The 21,744-nt window shown below is 40.1% G+C and overlaps 1 protein-coding gene across 1 annotated transcript in view; it reads right to left on the bottom strand.

Annotated features, from left to right (window-relative positions):
- The window catches only part of RTTN (rotatin), a 143,836-nt gene that overhangs the window by 81,747 nt on the left and 40,345 nt on the right, over window positions 1–21,744 (bottom strand). The window contains exons 19-28 of the mRNA XM_054984987.1: window positions 17,084–17,183; window positions 14,611–14,699; window positions 13,680–13,797; window positions 12,196–12,292; window positions 11,153–11,221; window positions 9,447–9,635; window positions 5,807–6,046; window positions 4,825–4,969; window positions 3,706–3,860; window positions 1,862–2,081 (exon numbers count right to left, since the gene is read on the bottom strand). Coding sequence (XP_054840962.1) covers window positions 1,862–2,081; window positions 3,706–3,860; window positions 4,825–4,969; window positions 5,807–6,046; window positions 9,447–9,635; window positions 11,153–11,221; window positions 12,196–12,292; window positions 13,680–13,797; window positions 14,611–14,699; window positions 17,084–17,183 — 1,422 coding nt within the window. The remainder of the gene's footprint in view (window positions 1–1,861; window positions 2,082–3,705; window positions 3,861–4,824; window positions 4,970–5,806; window positions 6,047–9,446; window positions 9,636–11,152; window positions 11,222–12,195; window positions 12,293–13,679; window positions 13,798–14,610; window positions 14,700–17,083; window positions 17,184–21,744) is intronic.

The following is a 21,744-nucleotide window of genomic DNA, read 5'->3' as shown; positions in this document are numbered from 1 at the left end:
TCACAGGCATTTAAGGCCTTGGCACATCCAAAGGTATATTGGGCCCAAAGGGGGCTCATCGACTGAGAGTCATAGCCTAGAGCTGGGAGGAATATCTTCTAGACCATTCCCCTCCTGCTTTGTTTGGGATGGTTTATGGGGGAGCTGTAAGCTGCTTCGGTGCCACTGGGGAAAGAAGCAGGATAAAAATGAACAAAAGTATGTTCAACAACATAGGTAGCTCTGTTCCATAACTCTAACCTGGAAGGAAATATAAGAGAAATGCAAGTTGAAGTCCATCAGTGGTGCTAGGGTAGCTAAAGTGTCTTCAGACTTTGGCTGTCAGACTCAGCAGCATTACCAGAAAACAAGACTCTTTTGGCCACATAAGAAGTTGACTATGGGTTAGCTCTCAGTAGAGAAATGATGTTCAAACTACTATACAAAATTTGTTCCTCCCCCCATCAGATACAAATTTCATCGCTCAGAAGTAACAAACAAAGTTTAATTATGAAGATATTCATTGGCTGACATTTCGAAAATAAATGTACTACAGCATTAAACATTATACAAGTGCAGACCCTCAAGAACTTGCGGGGGGCATCTAATTTTTCCCTCCCTCACCATGTCCTCTCTCCCTTCCCGGTCCCCCACAGCTTTCCCCCTTTTCTCCCTCCCATGCACTTTTGTCTTGCCCCATCTTCACCTCCCCCTCTCCTGCAGCCTCCCATCTAAGGTCCAATTGCATGGTGCTAGCTGAGCCAGACCCAGTTGCATGGTGGGGAACCTGCAAGGATTTGTGTGTGTAGGGGGGTACATAACTTTTCCCTACATCCCTTTCCCCACACTATTTCCTCTTTTCTTCCTCTTTGCAGCCACCATATGCTCACCTTTCCCTATGCCCTTCTCTCCTTCAAATCCACTAAACAACTTGCTTTTATTCGCCTGCCATCCTCATCTATATTTACTTCATTTATACACTGACTTTCTGCACAACGGGGGCCCAAAGCAGTTTACGTAATTCTCTTTGCCTCTATATTATCCTCACAACAACCTTGAGAATTAAGTTAGACTGAGAGTGTGTGACTGGACCAAAGTGTCACAGTGTATTTCCACAGCAGAGTGATGATTCAAACCTGGGTCACCCAGATCCTACTTTAAAGCTGTAATCACTATACAACATTGGCTTTGGGGGAGGAGGGCACTGCTGTTCAACAGTAGCAAGCAGCCAGGCCTAGGTGAGTCATGCAAGTCATAATAATAACAATATAGAAACATTAGATTTATATACCGCCCTTCAGGTCTACTTAACACCTACTCAGAGCGGTTTACAAAGTGTGTTACTATCTTCACAACAACCACCCTTTGAGGTGGAAACGGCTGAGAGAGCTCCAAGAAGCTGTGATTGACCCAAGGTCACCGAGTTGGCTTCAAGCAGAGGAGTGGGGAATCAAACCCCGTTTTCTAGATTAGAGTTGTGCCACTCTTATCTACTACGCCAAACTAGCTCTCATGTGGTATCACAAGTCGCTCAGTGGTACTAGGCCTGATCTGAATGAGTCCTCCTTCAAAGGCCAAAACAGACCTGGAAAGCCCCACCCCCTTTTACTGACAGAAACCAAGCCTGAAATACTGGCTGAACTGTAGTAATCCCCAATGTTTTGTTTTAGATTTCAAATTTTTCTGCACACTTGGGGCATTTTTCAGGTGTGTAGGAAGATCGGTGTTGTCTGTTTATGGCTCCAGTCTCCAGATTTAAGTATGCTCAGATCACGGCCACTTAGCTATTAGTATATAAGATTTTGGTGAGTAAAACCATAGAAGCAATGCATAGTATTTTGCTTTCCAGTCCCATTAAAGCCAAGATTCACAGTATACTTACCTCAAGAAACCCTGCTAAGTATTTCTTACAAATTGTAAATGGTTCCATTGTAACAGAGTAGGAACTCCAGCCTGGAACAGCAGTGACATGAACCATTCCTCTTAGTGTCCTTTCCAAAGAAGGCAATCCATAGAAGTGAGGGGCATCCGTTATCCGTAAATACTGCATAAGTTTCAAGGCCAGTTCCGTTCGGAAATAGCCAGCAAGTTCTAGATCTTTCCTGCAGAAAACAAAGAAAACTGATGACTCTGGCATTGCAGAGACAGCAACTCTGATATTTTCAGAAATTAATGTATAATCAAACCTGATATATAAGGAGAATGGTGGATGGATAAGTATATTAAAAATTATAGCATAGTAGCAGGTATTGCTACAAACATTACTGTATGTTCAGATATGGACATCGTACTAGTGACAGTTTGGAAAGACCAAAATAAAAAATTAAAAGAAAAAAGGGGAAAGATTCAGACCTGCATATGATCACGCTTAAAGCTGCATAGTAATAATTAGTGTACAATTTGTGGACAATTCCAATTTTAAGGCAGCATTTTAAAAATTGGGGAGCGTGTGGAGATGGGATGCAGATGAGTCACTTTCCTAGCTACATCTATGTGCTGTATAGCAAGTGGCTGAATTTGTAGAAAAAGGATGGACAAAGAACAAATGACAAGACACTCAAGCAATACTGTTAAAAGAACATCACAAGAAATACTCTGGCATCCTGGTGAGCATGCATGTTCAATCTCCAGTCCAATGAGGACAGTATATTGGCTCAGTTTCTCACGTTACACAACGTCACTATGGCCACATTGATTTAATAGAAGTTTATATTAATTTTTCAACAGTTCTTGCCATTGCATTGTTCATTCAGACCAATACTTTCCAAACTTTCCCATTTAACGACAGCATTCCTATAAGCTTATAAGTGATTTTTCTTAGAAAAAAATAATAACTCACAAAAGGGCAGATTGCCCATCACTATAAATCTTTCCAGGGATGAAGCTGCAGGGCACTGCTGAGTACATTCCAAGGCACATTAATTTTAGGGCAACAATGATGTCCAACAGGTCCACCTAGTGATTCATGAAACTAGTCCTGAGATCCCAAACACAGATATGCAGGGATTCCATAGTAACAATGGATAAGTCAACATGGAAAAGATTCCTCAAGGAAAGCCATTTTATGCTGTTCCTGGTTTAAACTTGAAAAAAATGAATAAAATCCCTTTGAGTTTGGTGCACATAAAAAAGTCCAAAGCAAAGGCACACTAAGGACACGCCAAAAGACCGCTGCTGCAATCCAAAGCTTTATTCATAAATGCCGAGGGTCAAAATCAAAAGGATGGGGGAGCGCCCACTCTCTCCGGCTGCTCCCGGCAGGAGATTGGCAACGGGTTTGCCTGGCTAAATTGTCCCATTTCGCAAGACTCACAGCTTCATCAAAAGCTACAAATGAATTCTTAGTGTAAAGCGTATTCCTTTACTACAAAGTAACCTGCTGGACAAGAGTCAAGTTTCTTAGTTTTAGTTCAACAATATTTCCTCTCCTGTCACATAAAAAAGTGCCTTTTCACAAATAATTTCATATAGTTCCCTTCTGAATTTTGAACCTTGGCAGATACTGCCCACTCAGATACACTGTTTTTTTTACAACACAGGCCAGTTACCAAAATAAAAGCAGAGGTTTATGAGATTCTGTAAAAAGCCAAGTGTGCTAAAAATCATATCTCATTCAATAGGTTTCAATATTTAAAGCAACTGTCCATACCATTCAGCTACTTTTTAAGAATCAAATTGCCATATTGCTGCAAGTTAACTTAGATGGACATCATTTTTATGCTGTACCTGTCAGAAACTGACATGAAGCTGAGCAGAAGTGTATTAAAGAAAGTAATCAATTCTTTCTGTAGTTGTCGTCTCACAGCAGTCTTTGTGTCACCCATTTCATCTTGTGACTGGGATTCTGGTTGCACAACCAGATTTAGTAGAGACTCTGAATTCTGTAGGGAAAAAATCAGTAAGACATTATCACAATAGAAGGACTGAGACCTTAATTGCTGGTTCTCCATGAAAAAAATGAGAAATCTAGACTGTTAGAGTAAAACCAGAAACCCTTATTCTTTGAGTCTTCTATACCAAACTGCTCTACAAAATCATACAATACAGGAACTTATTAGATAATCATTTTCAGCAAAATTCAAAAGACCAAATAATGAAATTTTTTTGGCAGGGTGCAGGTTGATCAAGCGGTTTATCACCTGAAAGAGCTTAACCAGGTATTTCTTTGCAAACATAGTTAAGCCTTCCCAATTTTTTTCTCCCTTTCATCAACACAGTAAGTTCACAGAAGGGAACTTGCCCTTCCTAGTGCCACCATGTGTCCTCTAAAAAGCTGGGACCCTTGGGAATACGAAGTGTGACATGGGAGCGTACAGCAAGAAGGGAAAAATTTTCTCCACTGCACCCTCACATGTACATTTGCTACATCTGAAGAACTTGTTAGGGGCAGTGAGAAAGAAGTCTGTTTCCTTCTTGGTGTAGCCCCATCCTCTCTGTAGAATTTATGTGTATGTGTAAAGTACGGTCAATTTTCAGCCGAATTATGGCAACCAAAATTCAATCCCTGGAATGTTTGATTAAAACAATTTCAGGTATCAGGGCTTAGGAAGACTTTGGAGAGGCACTGCTCATTAAAGCAGACAGTACAGGAATTAGATGGACCAATGCTTTGATTCCCTGTAAGAAAGCTCACTCTTGTGCATAAGCCAAGACAGAGTGGAATGGTATAGAGCAGATGAAGTGTTTAAAAGTCTTAGCTGAAGCCTGTTGTACTCAGAAGTTCAAGTGCTCTCTGACCATGTTTCAGTTTGTACAGAAGTCAGCTAGTGGGCTGAACCAATGCTACTGGCTCTTCATGTGAAGGGAATATCCATATTAAAAATGAGTTGCCAACCAGAGTCTTACATGCTTCAGCAATACATCCAGAATCCACTTTAGGTGTTCTACCTCTGAAGTACTTTGTTGTTCCTTTAGTAACTTGTTTAGAAAATATACAACATCAGCCAAGAGTTTTTCATCTTCTGAAGAAGCTGGAAGCACCTGAAGAAACCTTTAGAATAAAGTTAATATTAAATGCATTCAGTAGTATATTGAGCATGAAACTCACTTGCACATTTTCAACTCTACTTTGCAGACTTGAAATAGCTAGTAATGAATAGTAATTTTATTTTAAAATGTGATGAATGCGATTGCTAACGGAAGTGTGCTAGTATTGTACTCATCAGAAATGCAAGATGCCTGACTCAAGTTCAAAACAAAGAGAAATGAGGCTATGACGTTTCCAGAGATTAGCGTAATATGACATTGGAGCAGCAGGTGGGGGGACATGCAAAAATTTGTAGGGAGTAGAAATTTACATCTTTCACTTGGTTGTGCTGAGAGGTATCTCCTGACGCCCTAACTCAAAGGAGATGGAAAGAGACAAGGGCAAGGAAGCAAGGGAGAAGTCACTCCCCACTTCTCAGTAAAGAATAGCACAATCTAAGTGCAGTCCTATGCAGAATGACACCAGTCTACACCCACTGATTTCAATGGACTAACCCTGCATAGAACTGCACTATCAGAAAGGTAAGTATTGATAACGATCTATTTGGGGCTTTAATTAGCCTAGGTGGGGGAGAGAAGAGCAGCCAATCAAATGGAATGGAGGCGGGAAAAGCTTTTTATATAATGTCATATTTGATAAATTGAGGGAGATGAAGAGGTATCTAGTGTATGCATTTGAAAACCCTCTCTCCTTGCTGTGGAACATAAATTATGTTTATTCCAGTGACAAGCGCTAGAAAAGACTCTCAAAAGACCACATATCTTTGAAAAATTTCAAAACCAAATCTACTGTGACAAGGAGTTTTGTCACCAGTAACATACCTTGCATTTATGCACTGACCTGCTTAATGCTGTTTGCCAAGCCAAAGACTTCAAAGTGGCCCCACAAGGACCACTGCTGCACATTAATGCCAGCCTGTCATTTAAAACATAAAAATTCATCCTCATGACAGCAGCCCTAACTTCCCTGTGGGACACTGCCTGAACGACTGAATTAAGACAATCTTGCAGTCCACTGGTTGTGTGTGTTATCCTCAGTGCAATAATATCCGCAGAAGACAGTTTTAATGTGCCTAAAAATCTAAAATGAAAGAGAAAATCAGGTATACACAGTGATTTTTTTTAAAAAAAGAAAGAGCATGACTAAACTCATGAGGCAATTAATGTTTTTATTATGGTCTTTACCGCATGAATCTCAACACACTTCTTTTTTTCCAGTTTTAAACTTCTAGGATAACCAACTAAAGGAGCACCCCTCAGAAAGAAAACCCAGGAAAAGCCGAAAGCAGATGGAAATACCACTGAGAAGAATCTGAATATATTAAAGGTGTATTACAAAAAGTATTACTATAAATATATAAAGAGCAAAATGCTACAAGGACATATTATGAACCATGTACAGTTATATCATACTTCTAAATGTAAATATATAAGAATCCAAATTTTACAAAATATCCATAAGTCAGCGGATGTCAAACAACCCAATTACAATACACTGTTACTTTCCATTGCGGGTGCTGGGTAAATCCAGAAAAGATGACGAAGCATTAACGTTTTAACATAACAGGTAAGTGCTTGAGAGAAATGATTCTTCAGTAGTCAAAATATTTATTTTATCTTTCTTTTTCTACAGGTGCTGTTATCTGAGAAGCACAAGGACCCACTACCATTAGGGGGCATTATAAATGTGGCAACTGCACAGTATGTCCTATGTCTTTAAATAGCACAGAAATTGTTTTAAATGATGGAGGTTTGACTGTTTCTTTGAATGCCTTTTCAACATCCAGAACCTTGGGTGTTGTCTACATTATCGTGACTGTAATAAGATGTAAGTTGGCAATACCTGTTGACCCCTACGAGTTCGCATTTTGGAACGTATGTCGAGAATACATAATTAAGTTATGGAGGCTCCTCTTACTGAACATTTTTGTCATCATCACTCTAAAGAGACGGAGTTTCACTTTTCTGTTTTTTATGTGACTCAAGAGAAGGATCCTGAAAAGATGCGCAAAGAACTTCCTCGCAAGGAGTCTTTCTGGATTCATCGTTTAAAGACTTTTTAAAACCTGGGGGACTGAATGCAGAATTGTCATTCGCTCGTTTTTTGTAATGTGTTGTTCTATCTTTCTATCTCCCTATCTGACTCTTACTTTTTTTCTGTTTGACTGCCAGTATTACCTTAAGGGTTTATTGTACATTTTAGGGGCAGTGTTACTTTAAGATAGACTTTTATATTCATTATTCTGATGGGCGTCTTTTGCCAGCGGCCAACATTTTTGCAGTGCATTATGTACCACCAGAGAGTCTCAAGGTGGTTCCTTTCTTGTAAGTGTCTGTATATGCTCTATATTGCTCTCAGATAACAGCACCTGTGGAAAAAGAAAGAAAATATTTTGACTACTGAAGAATCATTTCCCTCAAGCACTTACCTGTTATGTTAAAATGTTGATGCTTCGTCATCTTTTCTGGATTTACCCAGCACCTGCAATGGAAAATAACAGTGTATTATAATTGGGTTGTTTGACATCCACTGACTTATGGATATTTTGTAAAATTTGGATTCTTTTATATTTACATTTAGAAGTATGATATAACTGTACATGGTTCATAATATGTCCTTGTAGCATTTTGCACTTTATATATTTATAGTAATACTTTTTGTAATACACCTTTAATATATTCAAATTCTTCTCAGTGGTATTTCCCTCTGCTTTCAGCTGTTCCTGAGTTTTAAACTTCTAGGCAGCATGAGACTTTTAAAAGTTTGACTTTCAACTACAGCTATCCCAGGCTCAGGTTGGTAGGGGCCTAATTCTTGAGCTCATTTGGACCAGGTCTGAACTACTCAATTATTTAAACTTCTCATTAATTCAAAACCAGGCCCACTAAAGCTCACTCATCACATGCCTGCCTGTCAGTTGTTGCCCTACCTTCTCTAGACTATGGAGGGGGGGGCAGGAAGGAAGTGGTGAACTCTTCTGCAGCAGAGGCATGAATGCAGACATGCTAAACAGCTTCCACAGATACTAGGAAGGATCAAGCTTCCTGGCACGAATGAATGCTCATGCTTCTGCTGCCATCTAGTTCTTGAAGGTGAGCCTTTTCTGCTGCCAAGGGTCCTCCCTACCATCTGTTCAATCTTGCTACGGTAAGGTTGGAAAAGAAGGGCTGGTGGATAGAAGATGCAAGTGACTGAGGTTTTTTAGAACCAAGACTGAATTTAATGGAGTCTGAACCAAGCTTGGAAGAATTTGCAGCACGGATGAACCCCCTATCTGAGGTTTAGTGCCACAGAGAATTCTGCCTTCAAAAACTGTCACAGATCTGTTTACCATGGTTCTCATAGTAAGAAATGAACTTCTTTTAAAAAATAAAAAGGAGAAAAATGAAAGGGAAAATGCAAGGTTATTTAAAGCACAACACACCACTTTCCCCAGTTGCTAATAAATAGCATTTGGTGTGCTCCACAATACTAACTTCAAAAGGCAGCCTGCTTCTACCTTCCTCCCAGCAAAAATCAAGTCACCAGCTAAATTACAAAATCACTACACTGGCTTATAAACTGGGGTTTGCTCAAGCCACAATTGCTTGTGATATCTGAAAGCAAACTGTCCAACAAACTGAGATTTCAAACTAGGGCTTGTTAAGCAGATTAACTAGAGCAGGCAATTGTGGCTTGTTGTGAATTCACAAACCACAGAAGCAACATTTCTTGAGGCTGCCTGCCAAAGGAAACACCAATATAGAAAAGTTGTCCCCTTCAGGTAGAGAAGAAGACAAGAGGGCAAGAAGCAAAAGGCTTATTGTGGTCTTAGATTGTGGTTTTGGAATTATGAACCTGTGTATTTTATCTTTTGTTATGTATTGTTGTTTTAATGTATTGTACCACTACATAATGTGGTAAGCCACCCTGAGCCCGCTCACAGAGAGGGCAGGCAAGAAATCTAATTAATTTAATGTAATCAATTAAATTATGCACAAATTATGATTTTTTTCCTCTCATTTGACAGACGGACAGAATCTATTGTATATACCACAAAGACCCAAGATTTATAATAATGTCTGAATGCAATCATTATTTCATCGGTGATGAAACAGGACTTCCTATTTGTGAACACAGGAAGCTGAGATTACAGGTCAGATCCAAAGCTTCCATTCCACTCATGGTGGCGTCTTGCTTTGAAGACTCCTCTCTCACAAATAAGGCTGCACTGTTAGCTGAATGTAACATTTGGATTCAATGACCTTTTGCATGTGGGGAAGTTCAATTTATCTCTTTACTTAAAGCAGCATATCATGACAGTGCTCGAACTTTGGAGAATTAAAATGAGACTAAAAACCTTCTAACATTAACCAGGGTTTCAAAAAGGGGATATTTTCATTACAGTAAGTGAGAGAATTCGTGCTTCAATTTCAATTCTAGTACAAGAAGACTATAAACCTAAGAGGGCGTTTTAACATGAAAAAGTCTAATAGCTTACTCTTGGCTTCTTGTATCATAATTTGTGAGTTGTAGTAAGTTATCAATTCCATGAAACCAAGAGAGATTCCAAGCCATTTTAAGCATGTCTGACACAGATTTCGAGGACCAGAGTTCGCAAGAAAATGGTAACACTACGGAGTTAGGGCTCACTGCATGATAAGCAGTAATTCTGACAGGCAGATGATACCTTTAAGGGAAAAAGAGAAATATTAGGAAACAAAAGCTTTGTATCCTGAAAAATATTTCAGGTGTGTAATAAAGTTAATGATTATTTACAAATAAATACAGTTCACAAGCATAACAAATAAATTCCCATTTTCTAATTTATGAAGATACACTGATAGACTAATGCCTTCAATAAACTTAATCTACCATAAAAATGTTCAGGTTTTATATTATGTGCATATGACAAAGCTTACCTGTTTATTTTAAATATGTTTATCTCAACCATATTAAGATCATATTAGCTTGGAATAACAATTTTCCCCTAAGGCAAAAAGATTGTATACCAGGCATAAAATGGGCATGGGAGGGTGGGGTAATATATCTCAAGTGGGGTCTGAGAACTGAAAAGTCTTTCTTGTGAAAGCCTGCCTTACCTCTGATAACTATGTGGGGCACAGCAGGTCCTATAAAAAGGATCTCAATAGGAGCAAACTGTCTTTTATGTACATTGGTCCAAGGCTATTTGGGACTCTAACTGTAACCATAATAAGCAACATGCATAATGGTGCGCAAAAGCAGATAGGCAGACAGTACAGTTGTCTTAAAACAGGAGATCCAGTGACTCTTGATAGCTCATAGCCTGGAAATCTAGTTGGTCTTTAATGTGCTACTGGACCTGAATCTTGCTCTTCCAGAAAGAGTAAGATCCAACCCACTGGATCCAAACTAGTACCTCTCTGTAATACTTATGGTTGAACCAGTCTGAACTTTCCTCCTCAAATCTTAGTGTTAAATGCAAATTTATGTATTAACCATGAAGTCAAGTATGAGAAAGGTCTTCAAAGAATACAAAGAGACACGTCTGAAGATCAGCACATCTGAGATGGACTACTCAGGAAGCACTCAGCAAAAGACTTCAAAGATTCCCTGGACTTGCCTGCGGTTCCCAGGATGCTTGATCGCCCTCTAACATGAACAGTGCTAGTATATGGGGTATGAAAGGTACAGACTAACTAAAAGCTGAGAAGCATTTGCTTTTTAAAATCTTTAGTTATGTAATATTCTCCAAAAACCATTTGGCATATGTACCCACAAAACAGTTCCTTGTAAGCTCATGGGCAGAATCTCATTTTAACTTTCATTTTAAGAATGAATTAATTCTCATGGAAACAACCAAGCATTATAAGGTAGGCAAATTAACATTTTGAACTTCATTATTACAAATTTCAGTGTCTTCCCTATTCCTCATCAGCAAAATAAATGCCTTCATGGTTTTTCTGTTATAAGCAGGCGCTCTCCAGGTCTATAAGTCTGCATTGACCAACAAAGGTCACTTCCTGACCTTAAGTTCTATCAACTTATCTTTAAACATTTTCATAAACATTTTCTTTTTACATATTAAATTCAAAGAGGACACACACGTTTCTGCAGGATCACAGCTTTGGTGCAATTTCTATACTGTGCAAAATAACTTCATACTTCATAAAAGGATCAGGCATTCCACTGTTAAAGAGACAAGACAGAAAGAGAGAAACCTACCGTCTCATAATTGCAACGGGCAAACTAAAAGGGAGAATGCTTGAGGAGTCACAGGAAACTGTATCAGCCCTATAAAGAAAATATTTGTGTCAAGAACAGTATCTGTTGAGTTAATCAATGTGTGTTTATACTCCTGCTCCTTAAAGTCATGACTGTGCAAATTTCTTCCAATTAGAAGGCTGCATACCTCTACTATTATCTATAACAAGCTGATGGCCTGCAAGACCCACCCCAGTATTATTTTATTTTACTTAAAGATGCATAGCTTGTTTCTTTAAGCCTCAACGCAACTAACATCACAAATACAAACTGAATAAAATTCAAGATTAAAATCCCCCTTATCAAAAACAGGAAAATATACATATAATTTTGAGACTACAGTCTTAAAAATCATTGTTTTAAAATACGAATACCTACATTTCAATAAATCTATCAGTTTAAAACAAGAGCTTTTGCAATATTACCATTACCACCAATAAGGGCTAGTATATGACGTCTGTCATTGTTACATATGTGTCTTGTGGAACCAAACTGGAATTTGTACCAAGTTATTATAAGGACATGTTATTAACACACAAACTAAAACAATGCATAGGGAAATTAGAATTAAAGTTTTGCATGTAGGCTCTTCTTCAGCAGTTGCACTGAACCCTGTACTACTACTACTACTACAGATGAAATGCTTTATAGCTTTCACTTAGTGGCCTTGAATGAAACTTTGATCCTAACCCAAAGAGGCTCTTAACATGAATAGGCTTTTGCATATTCACATTGGTGATGTCACTATCACATTCTTAAGCTTACTATGACAAATATGAGGCTTCCTGTAACTGCACCACAGGGAACCGTAAGAACAAGATCACTGATCAAATTCCATATTATTCAGGTTGATAAATATAACAAAGCATGTGGGGGGAAATCAAACGCATATTTAAGTATAATTTATGAATGTAAATTCATTTTGATGGAGATCAGGAAGGCCACCAAGAACACCACACACCTTGACTGGCCGAGAATTAACAAAAACAATCAGAACAGCCTACCACATCTCTTTTCTTGCTGCTTCATCAAACAGTAGAAGGCAAAATAATGCTGCTACTTCATTTATCACAGCTCCATGTTCTTGGAATATTAAAGAAACTAAGTATAAAACAAAATGAAGGTATAAACTCTGAGTAATAAAGTCGCATCTGCTAACTTAAAACACTAATTGCAGAAGCAATGCAGATATGCTTTCAAAATGAAATGTATCATCAAGCTGTATAAGAATTTATTGCTGCAGTCAGTTGCAGTCTTAAAAATACTTTAAAATGTCTCCATTGTCTATAGACACTGTATATTTCTTTGAGTTGCCACCTCCATCAGAGAGTCTACAAAGGATTGACCATGATACTATTTAATAGTCAGCTAGCCTCTTCTAATACCATATATATCTTGCTATAGCCTTCAATTTGTTTACATGAGTAAGTTCATGGGTTATGTCTTTGAATCACTGGATGGAAACAAGGCCCCTAGCTGCTCTCGATCATTTACAAGGTAGACTTGTAAGTAAGAAATAATGAACTGGCTTCTCATTTGTACCCCGTACCATGGAAATCTGGAAGTACTGCTTCTAAAAATGTTGGTCACCGTTAAGATTACTAGGAGTCCTCCGCAGGTCCACAATGATCCAGTTATGTCTCCATTAAGTTTATTCCATTAAGTATATGATAACCTCCAAAAATGTAGGTATTTTTAAATCTGGTTAAAAAAATCCTTTGTATACTAATTAACTTCATTGCATTTATGCATTGATAAATTGCTTTTGATTTACATATAAACAAATCTAAGATTTACATTAAAATCCACTGGTACTCAACTGTCTGAAACTAGACTTCACTCTGATAAGATGTTAGAAATGCAGTGAGATTGTTTAATTCATGCGCTCTAGAGTTGCCCTGAATTTACTCCATTTTGGAAGGGAAAATTTTTTCATATTACCTCCATTATCCAAGCAATCTTTTACTGTTAATAATTATGTTCTTGGACATACACTAACCTCCAGTTTCCCCTCAAAAGAAAGTAGATTACGCATAGCAAAATTTCTCTAAGTGTTAAACTGGAAAGCCACAGTAATATCAGACATAAGCCAAAGTATTTTGGAGTCAGCACATTTAGCTATCAGAAAAAAAATAGTTCACACAAACAGAAGATGCCAAAATACATATGACTCTTTACCTTAAATATTGAAATGTAGATTAATTTTTTTTTAATTACTACTTTTAATCCCCTCTCCCTCATTAATTTCTTCTTAATAGCAGAGCAGGATATTAGGGAAGAAAGGTTACTGGGACTGTGTTAATGTACAAATCAATAAATGCTACATTAAAGATTAGTATACTGTACAAACTGGCCCATATCTGAGGTAGCAGTGCACCAATAAACACAAAAATCAATGAAATAACTATGGAGCCTTAACTGTAAGAACTAGCCTTAAATTTTGCTACTTTCAAAAATATACAGAAAGTTACATAATACAATAAATTACCTCGAAATAACATGAGTAAAACATAAGGCTGGAAGGCCAATGACAGCCGTTTAACTGGATCTCCATATACAAGTTTTCTTAAGAGTGTAAGGCAAGGCAATACCATACAGTCCATGATCTGTCAAAAGATACAGTTTTCATTGCATTTGTTTGCAAATACAGTGTGGTACTTGAAATTCATACACTCTGGAAGTATCGGCTCAATCAACTGATTGTGAACAATGAGCTGAGAACAGCCGTCAAGAACAGAAGTGTCCCATTAGTGCTTTTCAAGATCTCAAAATGGAACAGTAATATGTTGGAAGCAGCCCAAAAGCCGTGTTAATAAAATATATATATATATACATATACACAAAAAAATGAACTGTTAGAAGGTTCAGCCTAAGGCATGCTGATAGCTAAACCCTTTGATTTGATTAGTTTCACCAGTTTTATTGTACAGCCCTGCATACAGAATAGTTGCAACACTAAGCATTAGTATGTGTTAAGCCTCCTTCAGTCTAAAACAATACATTACATTTTCTAAGTACCAAGGCCAAAAATGAACATATCAAAATAAAAGCTTTCCAGATCCATTGTACCATACAATCGAAAATTCATTTTAAATTTTTCATGAACTATTATCACTTAAACCAACAAGATTTGTCCACCAAGAATATCTTTGCATATTAAAAATGTTGCCACCACTATTTGACAGTTCCTCGCCCTGAGTTCAGAAGTATGCTCACTGTAGCAACAACAATAAGGTATTCAAGGTAGTTGACCTTAGAATTTAAGAAGCAAAATATTAAAGAACCATGGTTATGCTTAATCATAAGAAGCAAGAAATACGGAAGTAAAGTTGCCCTCTGAAGATATTTGGAATGTGATGCATTTTGTTCCTTTACTACAAAAACAAGAGGAACAAGGAGAGAAAAATCCTCTTGCTTACCTTGCCATCACGATGAACGCATTCAGTACAATAAGCAAGTATTCTGTCTATTACACCCATCTTTTTAATGATGTCATGCATTTTAGAATCTGTAACAGGAGATAAATTAGCAAAAGACAGAAGCTCATTATGCATATTCGCACAGACAAACCCGCCTATACCGTGTTCTTAAATCTCTTGTCTATAACATGGTACACAGACCAGTAATCATCATGGCAGTTTCCTCCTTTCGTTAAATTAGACAGAACTAGATATTGTTTTATTAATTTTCTTCTTCATTTGCACCCCCTCTCCAATGAGGGTTAAAGTAGCTTACACCATTCTCCCTTTTTTATCCTCACAGCAACTCTTGAGATATGTTAGGCTGAGAGTGTGTGACTGGGTCAAGGACACCCAGCAAGTTTCCATGGCAAAGTGGGAATTCAAACCTGACTCATCCAGATCCTAGTTTGACACCTGTACCACTACACATCACATGACATCACCATGCTTAAAGTTTCCCCAGCTCAGTTCATTGCTCTTTATCAAGACAGGGAATTCCAAAATTATTAAACAAACATCACAGATTTTGAATTATCAGATGTTACCAGACTATTTCCCACATTCAGGGAGGAAATGGATAATGAGACCTTGGATAATGAGACCTGGGCAATAGCCCCACCACCCATCTCACAGTGTTCCATTCTACAGACCAACACAGCACTTTTAAAGGAGTTAGTATAGTAAAGTGGTTGCAATTGTTGTATTCCTGTATAAGTGAAACCGGCCTATTTTCTAAGATCCTGGAATCCATTTTAAGTATGGAAAGCACCAGACTATTTTACTTGACACACACAGCTATGCTCATTTGGGACGAATTCCAATATGACATATTCTGAACGGGAAAGGACGAAGTGTTTGCTTTTGCTGTTTGCATTAGCCAGTGTACAGAAGCAAAAATCGATAGCAGGTCAGTATCTTGTCAGTCGGCCAGAACCTGATCACGCTCAGTGTCACAGAAACCTAGCAGAAAAGGAGGGGCTGACAGACCAAAAACTCAGAGGTTTACTTTAAACGGATAACTTTTCTCTCTTTTAAGATTCAAAGACGTTAAAACACAGTAATTCATACATCTATTCTTATGTCCAAAGAAGGAAGACACTATGCACACACTAACAATCATGGGAACACAATTAAAGAAAGGAACATGAGGAAAATCCACAGCAAGAGAGATTCTTTTTAAAAGCTTTTGGTTTTAGGAAAAGAATCACTGACTGACCGATTTCGGACTCAGCTCAAACCATTCAGAGACACTTAGAGACACTGTCTTGGCTGTAACATCACGCTGACACTAATTACATGATTGCATTACTGGAAAACATATACACATGCATGCATATATCCATATATTCACAGCTCAATCAATCTCACTATATCTCTACATGAAATAACTCAGCAATCACCATGCATATATCAATCACATAAGCCTCAATCATAAGGAACCAAAGATATACTGAACCAAACAAAATGGAGTCTAAATGAACTTTGAATGGAGACATGGCAATAAGCTAAGATCTAGGGGATTTTCGCTGATACATGATATTCATATGAGTAATGATAGCAAATACTAAGGGATCAGAGTGACCTGACTGTTTTACAGATGTCACGATCTCAGCGCAAAATCTGCAAATGCTGCAATTTTTAGGTGATTTCCAATGCCAGGAATGACTCTGAGGAATCTCATTGGTGAATTTGAATGGGTTGATGTAAGCCAAAACAGTATAAAAATGAGCAAGAAAACCATGGAGTCTAAGAAGCTAGGAGGAGAGAAAGGAAGGAACACCTCCTTGCTGTCTCTCTCCTTTTCCTTTCAGGTTGGCAAGGTGCTCACCCATTCTTTCCATCAACGAGAATCTCTGGGACATCTCCAGGATTGGTAAGATGATTCACTATGTCTTGTTCTTGCTGTATTGTTGATCAAGCTATTGCAATGCTAAGACCATGCTGTATCATGATACTTGGAGTCTATGTAACCTGTGCAGAATGATTCAAATAAAACTTACTAAAATTTATGTCCAGGCCTGTGTTGTATCCTTGCTCTCTTCTCATTTGGGAAACTCTGATTCAGTTGGAGATATGTTAAAGATCCCCCCCTTTCGCATGGTAAAACTGTTGGCTAAAGAGCGAAGCTAACACAATGCGACTAGGATCTGGGGAACTCAGGTCTGCCATGATTTTGAGAAAATCACTCTCTCTCTCTCTCTCTCTCTCTCTCTCTCTCTCTCTCTCTCTCTCTCTCTCTCTCTCTCTCTCTCTCTCCCTCTCCCTCCCTCTCATCAGAACGTGTCATCCATGGACATGTTTGAAAATGATCTAGATCATCTCTAAATAAGCTATACAGACTACCACTTTAAGCAAACATTATTGTCAAGACTACTACTGAATTGAAATTATTTCACTAGTCAGTTGGTAAATACATTCAATGTTACCTTACCTTGCATAATTACAGCTAGCTGTTCAGCAGCAGACTTCCTCAAAGCTAGATCAATAGTACCTGAGATAAAGATATCATACAGCTTTTCAACAGTCTCAGCCTAAAAATAAAATATCATTATTTATCAAGAAGAAAGAAAATATAGCTTTTCATTAAAAATTAAAAGGCCATCTACTCTAACTTCCCAAAATTAATAGGTTAAACATAAAACAATTATTTTTAGTATGGAAAATAAAGCAGATCAGGCTAGATGATGAACAATCAAGAGACTGAAGCCTCTATGGAGATCAAGAGCTGAAGAGAGTTTCTCTTTTCTTCTTAACACCAATAACCATCACCAACAATGTGTTGACTGCTTTTGAAGTTATGGTTAAAAAGCAATTTGTAATTCCAGAGTGAAATAAAGGAATAAAAACATTCTGAGCGTATACATCTAGTCATATAAGAGGAAACCACTGCAATATACAAATATGCACACAGATTTAGTATATTAAACAAGTTATTGTAAAAATCACAAGTGGAAAGAATAATTACTTTCATAAAAGGAGTCTCTGTGGAAAACAAATAGAGAAGGGCTGTCCAACATTTCCTGATCCATATGGTAGACAGTGCCACGTTACACAAATCATTGTTACTGTGGAAGATTTGCCCACATATTTTACCTAGTCTTTTTCTGAAGCTTTAGTCAAGTTCTTCTAAAATTGGTTAACTGGTTTCCTACTCAGTTATATTTGGCTGGTCAGCATTAAAAATCAACTTCTCTGAGGCTATATTGTCAAAGGCTTTCACGGCTGGAGAAAAACAGGTTTTACTTACCATAACTGTTGTTCATCTAGGTCTTCCGTGCAGGCACACATGGGACTGCGCACGCGCAGGCCTGCCGATACCGGAGATTTTAATAGCTAAACACCACCAGGGGGCGCTCCCGCCTCTCAGCGCGCATGCGCGGCCGCTTTCCCGCCGAAACGGCCCTTAAGAGGCGGAGCGCCCCTCACATACCCTCAGTTCCTCTTTCGCCGCCCCCTGCAAGGTAAGTACCAAGAGAGTTAGCGGGGAAGGAGGGAGGGCATGTGTGCCTGCACGGAAGACCTAGATGAACAACAGTTATGGTAAGTAAAACCTGTTTTTCATCTACGGTCTTCCTGTGCAGTCCCACATGGGAAGATTCCAAAGCTAAATACCTGGGTGGAGGTGACGCCAAAGCATCACTCAAAGATGGAGTGCAGAACTGCCGTGCCCACCGCTGTCTCCTTTCTATCTAGGATATCCAGCGCATAATGCTTCACAAAGGTATCCGCCGAGGCCCACGTCGCCGCCCTGCAGATGTCCTGGAGTGGAACACCTCTGAAGAGAGCCGCTGACGACGCCTGGGACCTGGTGGAGTGGGCATGCACTTGCAAAGGACAAGGTAAGTTAGCAGCAGAATAACAGGTCAGTATAGCCTGGACCACCCATCTAGAGATAGACTGAGCCGAAGCCCGGTTACCCTTCTTCGGTCCAGCAAAACAAATAAACAAATTAGAGTCAATCCTAAATGGTTTTACCCTATCTAAATAAAATAAAATGGCCCTGCGAACATCCAAAGAATGAAGGGCCGCCTCTGCCTCAGAAGCCGGAGTCGGAAAGAAAACCGGCAGAACTAATTCTTGAGATAAATGAAAACGGGATACTACTTTAGGTAAAAACTCAACCTTTGTACGAAGAACGACCTTCTCAGGGTGAAATTTCAAATAAGGGGGTTCGCAAGATAACGCTGCTAGCTCCCCAACCCTCCTGGCTGAAGTAGCCGCAACCAAAAAGGCCACTTTCATGGACAAAAAACGAAGCGGACAGGAAGCCAAGGGTTCAAACGGCTTAGACATCAAACGAGTCAGAACCAGGGGCAACGACCACTGAGGGACCAAAGCCCGCACAGGGGGAAACAAATTATTCAATCCCCTCAAAAATAATTTGGCAGAATAGTGGGAAAAAACAGACTTTCTATCCACTGGAGGGTGAAAAGCAGAGATGGCTGCCAGATAAACCTTGACTGAGGAGTTGGCCAAACCCTCCTGCTTTACCTCCCACAAAAAATCCAAAATCTCAGAAAGGGTGGACTCAAAAGGATCCAAACCCCTGCGACTACACCACACAGAAAATTTGTCCCACTTAAGGGCATAAGACTGCCTGGTAGACAAACGTCTAGCATTTAAGAGAACATTAGTCACAGCCTCGGAGAAGGCAGCCCCGGCCTGATCAACCACGCCGTGAGTTTGAGTCTCCTGATGTCGTGGTGAAGAACCCCCCCGCAGGTCAGGAGATCGGGAACCACCGGGAGACGGATCGATTGAGTCTGTAGACTCAGAAGGGAGTGAAACCATGGTTGCCTCGGCCAATACGGGGTCACCAGGATGACGGACGCTCTGTCCCTCTGGATCTTGCTGAGGACCCGTGCCAGAAGCGGGAACGGAGGGAAGGCATAACACAGGGGACCTGACCAACTTAACTGAAACGCGTCCCCACTTGATTCTGGGCCTACTCCTCCTCTGGAACAATAAGCTAGGACCTTGCGATTTTCCACAGTCGCAAACAGGTCCAACTCCGGAGTCCCCCATTCCGAGAAGATAGGGGCGAGATACTTGTCCTGGAGGGACCACTCGTAGTTTTCCCTGTGGAGCCTGCTCAGGTGGTCCGCCATGGAATTCTGCACCCCCGGGATGTGAACTGCATGCAGCCAGACAGCATGATCTATGGCCCACTTCCAGAGTCTCATCGCCTCTGTGCAGAGAGCCACAGACGCCGTGCCACCTTGCTTGTTGATGTAAAACATCGCCGTCGTGTTGTCGGTCAGGACCTGAACGGACTTGTTCCGCACGACATCTGTAAAGGAGATCAATGCATATAAAATTGCCCGTAACTCAAGAACATTAATATGTTCCTCACGTTCAGATTCAGACCATAACCCATGGGCATAAAGGCCAGCACAGTGAGCCCCCCAACCGAAAAGGGAAGCATCGGAAGTCACTGACAGATGAGTTTGGTGAAAACCAAACTCCATCCCTTTAAATAAATTAGCATCATCCCGCCACCACTCCAGGGAGGACAGCACCCCCCTAGGGACGGAAAGTCTCCTATTTTGAGAATCACGGGCCGGTGAGAATACTGAATTGAACCACAATTGGAAGGGTCGCATAAATAACCTGGCCAGCGGGACCACAGCCGTAGTAGAAGCCATGCAACCCAAAAGGGTCTGGATAAAGCGAACAGATTGGAAACGACACCTCTGAAGGGTCGAAATAAGCCTCTTAATTTTTGCAGCACGCTCTGAAGGCAAGAAGCCTGCATCCCGAACACCATCCAAAACCACTCCAATAAATTGGATGGAGCGCACCGGGGTCAACTTGGACTTCTTCTGATTAACAAAAAGACCCAGGCGTAAACATAAATTTAAGGTGAGATACACCTGATTGGACACAGAGTCAGCAGAATCACCAACCAAGAGCCAGTCATCCAGATAAGGAAAGATCTGGCAGCCCTGGAGACGTAAATGAGCTACCACTACTGCCACACACTTGGTGAACACCCTAGGTGCAGTGGCCAACCCAAAGGGTAAAACATTGTATTGAAAGACACGTTGCCCATAGACAAAACGTAAAAACTTCCTGTGTTCAGGGAAAATTGAAATATGAAAATACGCATCCTTCAGATCCAGGACTGCAAACCACGACTGTTGGGGCAACAAGGTCAAAACCATCTGTAAAGTAACCATTTTGAATTTACGAACTCGTATAAATTTATTCAAACCCCTAAGATCCAGGATAGGCCGAAGCCCACCATCCTTCTTCTCCACTAAAAAGAGGTTGGAATAGAACCCCAAACCAGCTGAAGCAACCGGAATCTCCTCTATAGCCCCTTTCTGCAATAGGGCTGAGAGCTCTCCCAGGATCTCTGAACGAGGGGGGTCAGAAGAAAACACAGGGAGACGTAGGTAAGGTAAACCAAGAAATTCAACTTTATAACCAAACTGGATAATAGACAAAACCCAAACATCGGAACAAATTGAACACCAGGCATCCAAAAAAGCATTAAGCCTGTCCCCAAATGTGGGATCAGGTCCCTGTGATTGTCAGAATTGCTTATGCAATTGGTCCTGGTCCTTGGCCTGATGCTGTTGGGAACCAGGCTTGGGACGTTGGCCCTGCCTTCGTCTGGGAAAGGCAGATTGTGGGCTCTGGTAGCTCCTGCGCTGCCGGTAAGCATACCCTTGATAGGGCTGATAGCGGTGTTGTCTGCCACGCTGGAAGGAGCGATAGTATGGGCGAGAAGGCTGCTGCGACGGCTGGTGTAGAACCCCATACGAGCGGGCTGTCAAACGATCAGTCCTCTTCTTAGAGAGGAACTCGTCAGTTTTCTCTGAAAACAGAGTGGTGCCCTCGAACGGCAGGTCCTCAACCCTGTTCCTTGTCTCAACTGGCAGGGCGGTCGTGCGAAGCCATGCGTACCTGCGCAGTACCACCGAGGAGAGAAGTGATCGAGACGCAGTGTCAGCCATACTTCTCCCAACATTAATTTGGTGTCTGGATAGACGAACAGCCTCCTCCTGAATGACCCGAAGCAGAGTGCGCTGATCTTCGGGAAGCTTAGGAAGAAAAGACGCCACCTTCTTCCATAAAAACAGCTGA

Source organism: Eublepharis macularius, chromosome 7, assembly GCF_028583425.1.
Source record: "Eublepharis macularius isolate TG4126 chromosome 7, MPM_Emac_v1.0, whole genome shotgun sequence".
Classification (NCBI taxonomy): domain Eukaryota; kingdom Metazoa; phylum Chordata; class Lepidosauria; order Squamata; family Eublepharidae; genus Eublepharis; species Eublepharis macularius.
Note: the sequence above shows the minus strand (reverse complement) of the source record. Positions and strands in the feature narration are given on the sequence as shown.